General features: G+C 39.9%; 1 protein-coding gene across 1 annotated transcript; it reads left to right on the forward strand.

The window, feature by feature from the left end:
• The first annotated feature begins 7374 nt into the window (after window positions 1-7374).
• LOC141198680 (uncharacterized) lies at window positions 7375-10698 on the forward strand. Its single transcript, XM_073663081.1, has 6 exons — window positions 7375-7401; window positions 7816-7995; window positions 8079-8202; window positions 8285-8382; window positions 8583-8673; window positions 9041-10698. The coding sequence occupies exons 1-6, from the start codon at window positions 7375-7377 to the stop codon at window positions 10696-10698; spliced, it is 2178 nt and encodes a 725-aa protein (XP_073519182.1).
• The last annotated feature ends 217 nt before the right edge of the window (window positions 10699-10915 follow it).

Genomic DNA, 10915 nt, shown 5'->3' on the forward strand with positions numbered 1-10915 from the left:
AAAAGTGAAAGTCCCATAGTGGGACAAAGTAAAAAAAACTCTCAAAGTGAAAAAAAAAATTTGTAAAAATATTTTTAAAAAATAAAAAAAAAATCCACCAAAAATAAAAATATAATGTACCCAAAAATAAATATTATTCTGAAAAAAAAAAAACAAACAATAAAAGTACACATATTTGCTATCGCCGCGTCCGGAACGACCTGACCTATAAAATTGTCCCACTAGTTAACCCCTTCAGTGAACACGGTAAAAATAAAAATAAAAAACGAAGCAAAAAACAATGCTTTATCATCATACCGCCAAACAAAAAATGTAATAACACGCGATCAAAATGACGAATATAAACAAAAATGGTACCGCTGAAAACGTCATCTTGTCCCGCAAAAAACAAGCCGCCATACAGCTCCATCATCCAAAAAATCAAAAAGTTATAGCTCTCAGAATAAAGAAATGCAAAAAAAAAATGTTTTCTATAAAATAGCTTTTATTGTTTAAAAACGCCAAAACATAGAAAAACAATATAAATGTGGTACCGCTGTAAACGTACTGACCCGAAGAATAAAGCTACCTTATCAATTTTACCACACGCGGAGTAGAATAAAAAAATTTTTAAAAAAACTATTCCTGAATTGTTGGTTTTTGTTTATTCTGCCTCCCAAAAGCTGGAATAGAAAGCGATCAAAAAATGTCACGTGCCTGAAAATGGCACCAATAAAAACGTCAACTCATCCCACAAAAAACAAGCCATCACATGACTCTGTCGGCCAAAATATGGAAAAATTATAGCTCTCAAAATATGGCGATACGAAAACTAGATTTTACAAAATATGTGTCTTTTAGTGTGTGACAGCTGTCAATCATAAAAACCCGATGTCATTCTGGTATCTCTGTAGTCGCACCGACCCGAAGAATAAGGTCATCTAATCACTTATACCGCACTAGGAACGGCGTAAAAAATAAACGCTAGGGCTGGGGTTGGGGTTAGGGTTGTGCTAATGTTAGGGTTGGGGTTAGGGTTGGTTTTTTTTTTCAAAAGTAAAAAAAAAAAAGATGACGATATGGCAACTAGTGTTGAATGCAAGTGCTCGCTTCTTGAGTTTGCATCGGGTGCTCGGGTATGCATTGAGTATCGCGGTGCTCGAGTCTCCGCCCCATATGCTTCGCGGCCAAAAAAGCCTCGTGGGGATTGCCTGCCATACACAAGCGATCCCCGCATTTTTTTTTTGGGTGTCTAATAAACATGAAACATGCGGGCGGGGACTCGAGCATTTCACTTGAGCACCCGTGATACATGGTGCATACCTGAGTACCCGATGCAAACTCAAGTAGTGAGCACTTGCGCTCAAGACTAATGACAACTTATTCAATATGATGACCTAATGTTATCAAATTCTTTGTCGTACCTCTGGATTCGAAATGTTAACTATACCCCTTGATAAAATCCTTGAGGGGTGTAGTTTCCAAAATGGGGTCACTATTCCACTATTTAGGCACATCAAGGGCTCTCCAAACGCGACATGGCGTCCACTCTCGATTCCAGCCGATTTTGCGTTCAAAAAGTCACACAGTGCTCCTTCCCTTCTGAACTCTGCCGTGCACCCAAACACTGTATTTTCCCCACATATGGGGTATTGGCGTACTCAGGAGAAATAGCACAAAAGTTTTTGGGGTCCATTTTCTCCTCTTACGCTTGTGAAAATAAAAAAATTGGGGCTAAAACATCATTTTTGTGGAAAAAGTTTGATTTCTTTATTTTTACGGCTCCATGTTATAAACTTCTGTAAAGGACTTGGGGGTTCAAGGTGCTTACCACACATCTAGATAAGTTCCCTGAGGGGTCTAGTTTCCAAAATGGTGTCACTTTTGGGGGGTTTCCACTGTTTAGGCACATCAGGGGCACATCCGCTAATTATTCAAGCAAATTTTACATTCAAAAAGTCAAATGGCGCTCCTTCCCTTCCGAACCCTGCCGTGCGCCCAAACAGTGTTTTTTCCCCACATATGGGGTATCTGCGTGCCCAGGGGAAATTGCACAACAAATTTTTGGGTCCATTTTTTCCTGTTACCCCTGCGAAAATAAAAACAATTGGGTCTAAAGTAACATTTTTGTGAAAAAAGTTAAATATTAATTTTTTTCTTCCACATTCCAAAAATTCCTGTGAAGCACCTGAAGGGTTAATAAAGTTCTTGAATGTGGTTTTGAGCACCTGGAGGGGTGAAGTTTTTAGAATGTTGTCAGTTTTGGGTATTTTATGTCATAAAGACCTCTCAAAGGGACTTTAAATATGATGAGGTCCCTAAAAAAAATGGTTTTGTAAATTTTGTTGGAAAAATGAGAAATCGCTGGTCAACTTTTAACCCTTATTTGGTTCCAAAATTGTGCTGATGTAAAGTAGACATGTGAGACATGTTATTTATTAATTATTTTGTGTGACATACAGTACAGACCAAAAGTTTGGACACACCTTCTCATTTAAAGATTTTTCTGTATTTTCATGACTATAAAAATTGTACATTCACACTGAAGGCATCAAAACTATGAATTAACACATGTGGAATTATATACTTAACAAAAAAGTGTGAAACAACTGAAAATATGTCTTATATACAAAGTAGCCACCTTTTGCTTTGATGACTGCTTTGCACACTCTTGGCATTCTCTTGATAAGCTTCAAGAGGTAGTCACCGGAAATGGTCTCCCAACAATCTTGAAGGAGTTCCCAGAGATGCTTAGCACTTGTTGGCCCTTTTGCCTTCACTCTGCGGTCCAGCTCACCCCAAACCATCTTGTTTGGGTTGAGATCTGGTGACTGTGGAGGCCAGGTCATCTGGCGTAGCACCCCATCACTCTCCTGCTTGGTCAAATAGCCCTTACACAGCCTGGAGGTGTGTTTGGGGTCATTGTCCTGTTTAAAAATAAATGATGGTCCAACTAAACTCAAACCGGATGGAATAGCATGCCGCTGCAAGATGCTGTGCTAGCCATGCTGGTTCAGTATGCCTTCAATTTTGAATAAATCCCCAACAGTGTCACCAGCAAAGCACCCCCATACCATCACACCTCCTCCTCCATGCTTCACGGTGGGAACCAGGCATGTAGAGTCCATCCATTCACCTTTTCTGCGTCGCACAAAAACACGGTAGTTGGAACCAAAGATCTCAAATTTGGACTCTTCAGACCAAAGTACAGATTTCCACTGGTCTAATGTCCATTCCTTGTGTTCTTTAGCCCAAACAAGTCTCTTCTGCTTGTTGCCTGTCCTTAGCAGTGGTTTCTTAGCCGCTATTTGAAGGCCTGCTGCACAAAGTCTTCTCTTAACAGTTGTTGTAGAGATGTGTCTGCTGCTAGAACTCTGTGTGGCATTGACCTGGTCTCTAATCTGAGCTGCTGTTAACCTGCGATTTCTGAGGCTGGTGACTCGGATAAACTTATCCTCAGAAGTAGAGGTGACTCTTGGTCTTCTTTTCCTGGGGCGGTCCTCATGTGAGCCAGTTTCTTTGTACCGCTTGATGGTTTTTGCAACTGCACTTGGGGACACATTCAAAGTTTTTCCAATTTTTCGGATTGACTGACCTTCATTTCTTAAATTAATGATGGCCACTCGTTTTTCCTTACTTAGCTGCTTTTTTCTTGCCATTATACAAATTCTAACAGTCTATTCAGTAGGACTATCAGCTGTGTATCCACCTGACTTCTGCACAACACAACTGATGGTCCCAACCCCATTTATAAGGCAACTTGACAGGGCACACCTGTGAAGTGAAAACCATTTCCGGTGACTACCTCTTGAAGCTCATCAAGAGAATGGCAAGAGTGTGCAAAGCAGTCATCAAAGCAAAAGGTGGCTACTTTGAAGAACCTAGAATATAAGACATATTTTCAGTTGTTTCACACTTTTTTGTTAAGTATATAATTCCACATGTGTTAATTCATAGTTTTGATGCCTTCAGTGTGAATGTACAATTTTCAAAGTCATGAAAATACAGAAAAATCTTTAAATGAGAAGGTGTGTCCAAACTTTTGGTCTGTACTGTATCTTTCTGATTTAAGGGCATAAAAATTCAAATTTTGAAAATTGCAAAATTTTCAAATTTTTCGCCAAATTTCCATTTTTTACACAAATAAACACAAGTGATATCGAATAAATTTTACCACAATCATGAAGTACAATATGTCACGAAAAAACATTCTCAGAATCAGGGGAATCCGTTGAAGCGTTCCAGAATAATTACCTAATAAAATGACAGTGATCAGAATTGTAAAAATTGGCCTGGTCATTAATGTGCAAACCACCTTGGGTTGTAAAGGGCTTAATAAAGGATTCCTTATTTTAGACAAAAAGGATTTAAGCAAACAATTGTCTATACTAGAGAGGAAGCTACAGTGTCACCAAACTGGAACACTAGTTCTCCTATGGAGAGCTGAAAATGCAGTGATACAGCAAGGAGTGTGTGGTCCTCATCAAATGGACTTTGAGTGTACTAGTGAGGAGTCGTACCGATGCACCTCAGCCAGTGAGGTCCTCACAAATCAATTGGGAGCTGAGAGTAGCTCTGAGGGGCCGTAGTGACACATCTTGACCCTTATGGTCCCCACAGGGCATGTTGGGCCTTCCCATAATAATTTGTTGGACTGTTGTAGCTTGTAACAAAAGATATATACTTCTACATGTAACTGGAAAGTTCCTGATTGTGCATAATGCTGAAGAAGCATTCATAAAACGTTGTGCCTGCTATATGATTTATTACTTCACGTTCTTGTTAAGAAAAGAGAAGTTTACTTTCAGACTTTGGTCTCCCTCATTCATCTCCATACCATCTGGTCCGGGCCTGCCCAGTACAACGGGAGCATGCGAATTGCAGAGTTGGGGGATATGACTCCGCAAAATACAGTTATATGACTAAGTTTGGGCACCCCTATTAATCTTAAGCTTAATGTTTTATAAAACTTGGTGTTTTTGCAACAGCTATTTCAGTTTGATATATGTAATAACTGTTGGACACAGTAATGTTTCTGCCTTGAAATGAGGTTTATTGTACTAACAGAAAATGTGCAATCTGCATTCAAACAAAATTTGACAGGTGCATAAGTATGGGCACCCTTATCATTTTCTTGTTTTAAATACTCCTACCTACTTTTTACTGACTTACTAAAGCACTTTTTTTTGGTTTTGTAACCTCATTGAGCTTTGAACTTCATAGCCAGGTGTATGCAATCATGAGAAAAGCTACTTAAAGTGGCCACTTGCAAGTTGTTCTCCTGTTTGAATCTCCTCTGAAGAGTGGCATCATGGGCTCCTCAAAACAACTGTCAAATGATCTGAAAACAAAGATTATTCAACATAGTTGTTCAGGGGAAGGATACAAAAAGCTGTCTCAGAGATTTAACCTGTCAGTTTCCACTGTGAGGAACATAGTAAGGAAATGGAAGAACACAGGGACAGTTCTTGTTAAGGCCAGAAGTGGCAGGCCAAGAAAAACATCAGAAAGGCAGAGAAGAAGAATGGTGAGATCAGTCAAGGACAATCCTCAGACCACCTCCAGAGAGCTGCAGCATCAACTTGCTGCATATGGTGTCACTGTGCATCGGTCAACTATACAACGCACATTGCACAAGGAGAAGCTGTATGGGAGAGTGATGCGAAAGAAGCCGTTTCTGCAAGCACGCCACAAACCGAGTCGGCTAAGGTATGCAAAAGCACATTTGGAGAAGCCAATTTCTTTTTGGAAGAAGGTCCTGTGGACTGATGAAACCAAGATTGAGTTGTTTGGTCATACAAAAAGGCGTTATGCATGGCGGCAAAAAAACACAGCATTCCAAGAAAAACACTTGCTACCCACAGTAAAATTTGGTGGAGGTTCCATCATGCTTTGGGGCTGTGTGGCCAATGCCGGCACCGGGAATCTTGTTAAAATTGAGGGACGCATGGATTCCACTCAGTATCAGCAGATTCTTGACAATAATGTTCAAGAATCAGTGATAAAGTTGAAGTTACGCAGGGAATGGATCTTTCAGCAAGACAATGATCCAAAACACCGCTCCAAATCTACTCAGGCATTCATGCAGAGGAACAATTACAATGTTCTGGAATGGCCATCCCAGTCCCCAGACCTGAATATCATTGAACATCTGTGGGATCATTTGAAGAGGGCTGTCCATGCTCGGCGACCATCAAACTTAACTGAACTGGAATTGTTTTGTAAAGAGGAATGGTCAAAAATACCTTCATCCAGGAACTCATTAAAAGCTACAGGGAGCGACTAGAGACTGTTATTTTTGCAAAAGGAGGATCTACTAAATATTAATGTCACTTTTCTGGTGAGGTGCCCATACTTATGCACCTGTCAAATTTTGTTTGAATGCAGATTGCACATTTTCTGTTAGTACAATAAACCTCATTTCAAGGCAGAAACATTACTGTGTCCAACAGTTATTACATATATCAAACTGAAATAGCTGTTGCAAAAACACCAATTTTTATAAAACATTAAGCTTAAGATTAATAGGGGTGCCCAAACTTTTTCATATAACTGTATATATAATTTTATAAATTGTTGTCCTTTTGAGGTTGTGGGGCTCAATTTCAGCTATTGCTGTGGGATTTGTGATTTCTATCTACGCCACTGTGTATAGGATAATAGAGTATAATAAAGTTGTTATGGACGTGACTTAACTAACATTGTGGTTACATACATAACATACAGGGAAAACAGACTCACTGTCTGTTTTCCTTGTAGTAATGGATATTTCTTGTTGCTAAAATTGAGATTTTGTTTTTCACTTTAAAGATTTAAACCACTCTCATTAGTGCGATCATACTACATACAGGCTCTGATTGCTCCGGTGATGCACTGTACTACTGTAGTGCCGTGTATTATCCCTGCCTGTCAGTGTAATATGAACGGCCCCATACACAATGAGATAAGTGGTGGCTGAACAGTCATTTGGCTGACGGCTATCTCTCCTTACTCCCCCATACACACAAATATTCCAGCTTTTCTGAAGTCTGTATGAGAGAGTCACCCCCAGACTCCACTAGTGGAGGATTATCTACAGGAAAAAGAAACAGATTATCCTCTGAAATTCAGGATGCCAGATCCTTCTCTGCCCTGACAGCTGTCAGGAGGCCCCCAAATACGTTATATAGTCGACCAAAAACCCCCAAATCACTACTTTCATGCAACTTTAGTCTGTGTATGAAGGCGTTAAAAGGTAACTTATTGAACGCTACCTCTTGCCCGACCTAATAGACCTTCATACATTGCAGGCCCAGACACCATTATTAGGCATTTAAATATTGTAGTAACTAGGCAGCCACATACTATCGAGTACTTGGGCATTCAGCCAAACTCTGTCAAACTTCCTTAGATGCCATGTTTGCTTTTGAAAGCCGCAAGTGGGTAAACTGCCAGGGTTTTTGTTGTAGCCGCACCTGTGCCATCCCTGCGGTGTACATCTTATTACTTACCTCCAGTAATTGTATTATTATACGTGATTTTTATGATGTTACATCCACTGATTTTCTTCTCATTTAGGTCTCTATAATATCTGATCCTCTCAGTGAAGATCTTCTATGTAAGAGAATTTTCCTGATTTACCCATCAAAGATCGAGATGGACAGAGACGAGATGGCGGAGAGGATATTACACCTCACCCTAGAGATCCTCTTCCGGCTTACTGGAGAGGTGAGAGATTCTGATGACGTCACATTACATCATTCTTATCTATGGGAATAACAGATGGACAGAACTGGAGAGGTGAGGACTCTGGAAATGTCTGTAGTGCGATTTATTAATGTGTCTCTTCATAACTAGGATTATACAGTAGTGAAGAAGACCTCTAGTGAGCGCTGTCAGGACCCTATGTCTGAGGGATGGGGAAGACCCCTGAGCCCAATCACAGGGCCTCCACCTCACCCCCTGATACATGAGGACATCAATGACCAGAAGATCCTAGAACTCGCCTACAAGATGATTGAGCTGCTGACTGGAGAGGTGACACTGCTGGGAATGCTGGGACATTATACAGTAACGCTATGAAGGGATCGGGGGGATGACTGTATCATTGTATGTGTCAGGTTCCTATAAGGTGTCAGGATGTCGCTGTCTATTTCTCTTTGGAGGAGTGGGAGTATTTAGAAGGACACAAAGATCTGTACAAGGACGTCATGATGGAGGTTCCCCAGCCCCTCACATCACCAGGTAGTAGACAGGTCTAAATACACACGGCCTATATTATCTGTATGTAAAGAATGAATTCAGTCCCTGTATGTGTTTCCTCCAGATCTATCCAGTAAGAGGACAATGCCAGAGAGATGTCCCCATCCTCGTATTCCATTGGACTGTAAACAAGAAGATGCCAATATTCCTCAGGATCATCAGGTAGATGGAGAGAAGGTGTCATGAGATCTCCCCTATGATGTATAGACGGCTGTGAAGGTCTTGTGCTCAGTCTTGTTTTATCCACCAGTATTATATGTTTTATATTTGTGTAATAAGAACAGTGGAGATATATGAGGATTAGAGCTGATCATAGATGGGACTTCTCCATCTGTTTGTGACTTTTATAATATTTGTTTTAGGGTGAAGATCTGACCCATTTTAATACTACAGAGACATATGTGAGGGGTGATGAGCGGTTTAAAGAGGAAATTCCTACATATGTCTACCCAGGTGAGTAGTAACCACTAAATGCAGAGAAGTCACAGATTCTTCTCAGTCACCATCTGTGGCTGCTTTATTGGTCGTGTAGTCCGGCCATATCACAATCGTGTGATCACCATTTTGCCTCTAGACCAGAACATTCTTCTCCACCCAAAACTGTTCAAACGACTTTAGGTATTGAAGCCCTTCTCTAGAACTTACAACCTAGAGGATCCATCTACCAACTGAAATTAGAAGATTACTGTGATCTGTCATTGCTTTGGTGAATAATTTAATATTTTTGCCATTTTTATGGACAGCTTAGATAGAAATGTTCAAAAATATAAAATTCAAGGATATTTTATTAAAAAATAATAATTGGTTTTATTTTTGGCAGATAATTTTACCAGGAGATCAGAGGGAACGCTGACATCTTCAATTTTTAAAACAGATGATCTAGAGATCCCACAGGATACAATTGAAGTGGATGCAGATATACCATCATCCCATCACAACAAAGATTTGTCATTTAATTCTTTAAAACAGCTCCTGTCTTCTGATTCATTACTGACTACCACGGAAAATCTGAGTCACAAAAGAGGCATTAAAAAACGAACTGCTCCTAAAGCAAAGAAGCCATTTTCACTTTCAGAATATGGAAAAAGTTTTCCCCTCGAAAAGTCTTTTCTTCAAAAAATGTACACAGCAGAGAATAGAATTTCCTGCTTCAAGTGTGGGAGATGTTTTAACCAGAAATCAGATCTTGTTAGTCACCAGAGAACACACACAAGGGAGAAGCCATTTTCCTGTTCAGAATGTGGGAAATGTTATTTATGGAAATCACTTCTTGTTAGACACCAGATAAGTCACACAGGGGAAAAGCCATTTTCATGTTCAGAATGTGGGAAATGTTTTACATGGAAATCACTTCTTGTTAGACACCAGAGAAGTCACACAGGGGAGATGCCATTTTCATGTTCAGAATGTGGGAAATGTTTTACAAGGAAATCACTTCTTGTTAGACACCAGAGAAGTCACACAGGGGAAAAGCCATTTTTATGTTCAGAATGTGGGAAATGTTTTACAAGGAAATTACTTCTTGTTAGACACCAGAGAAGTCACACAGGGGAAAAACCATTTTCATGTTCAGAATGTGAGAAATGTTTTACAAGGAAATCACTTCTTGTTACACACCAGAGAAGTCACACAGGGGAGAAGCCTTTTTCATGTTCAGAATGTGGGAAATGTTTTACAAGGAAAGCGCATCTTGATAGCCACCAAAAAATACACACAGGGGAGAAGCCTTTTTCATGTTTAGAATGTGGGAAATGTTTTACAAGGAAATCACTACTTGTTACACACCATAGAAGTCACACAGGGGAGAAGCCTTTTTCATGTTCAGAATGTGGGAAATGTTTTATCCAGAAAGAGCATCTTGATAGCCACCAAAGATTACACACAGGGGAGAAGCCTTTTTCATGTTCAGAATGTGGAAAATGTTTTAGCCATAAATCAGATTTTGTTAGTCACCAGAGAAATCACACAGGGAAGAAGCCTTTTTCTTGTTCAGAATGTGAAAAATATTTTAGCCGTAAATCAGAATTTGTTAGTCACCAGAGAACTCACTCAGGGGAGAAGCTATTTTCCTGTTCAGAATGTGGGAAATGTTTTGGCTCGAAAGCAAATCTTGATAGCCACCAGAGAATCCATACTGGGGAGAAGCCTTTTTCATGTTCAGAATGTAGGAAATGTTTTTTACGAAAATCACTTCTTGTTAGACACCAGAGAAGTCACACAGGGGAGAAGCCATTTTCATGTTCAGAATGTGGGAACTATTTTCTAGATAAATCAACTCTTGTTAATCATCAGAGAATTCACACAGGGGAGAAGCTTTTTTCATGTTCAGAATGTGGGAAAAGTTTTAACCGGAAAGCCCATCTTGATAGCCACCAGAGAACCCACACAGGGGAGAAGCCTTTTTCCTGTTCAGAATGTGGGAAATGTTTTACTTGGAAATCATCTCTTACTAAACATCAGAGAAGTCACACCTTGTAGAAACCTTTCATGTTCAGAATGTTGGAAATTTTCTAACCGAAGATTATATCTTCTTAAAGGAGTTGACTACTACTAGGACATTCCCTTGTCATTCCTCATGTTTGGACTCATTAAAATAAAAACACTCATACTCTCCTCCCGTTGCAGCGCCGTTCCAGCGGTGTCTCGACTCGCGTTCCTGGGGCTCACATAAGGTTGTTACATCACACTAGCCATG

The sequence above is a fragment of the Phyllobates terribilis genome, unplaced genomic scaffold (genome assembly GCF_046119375.1).
Source record: "Phyllobates terribilis strain yellow unplaced genomic scaffold, ASM4611937v1 Scaffold_99__1_contigs__length_5935540, whole genome shotgun sequence".
Taxonomy (NCBI): Eukaryota; Metazoa; Chordata; class Amphibia; order Anura; family Dendrobatidae; genus Phyllobates; species Phyllobates terribilis.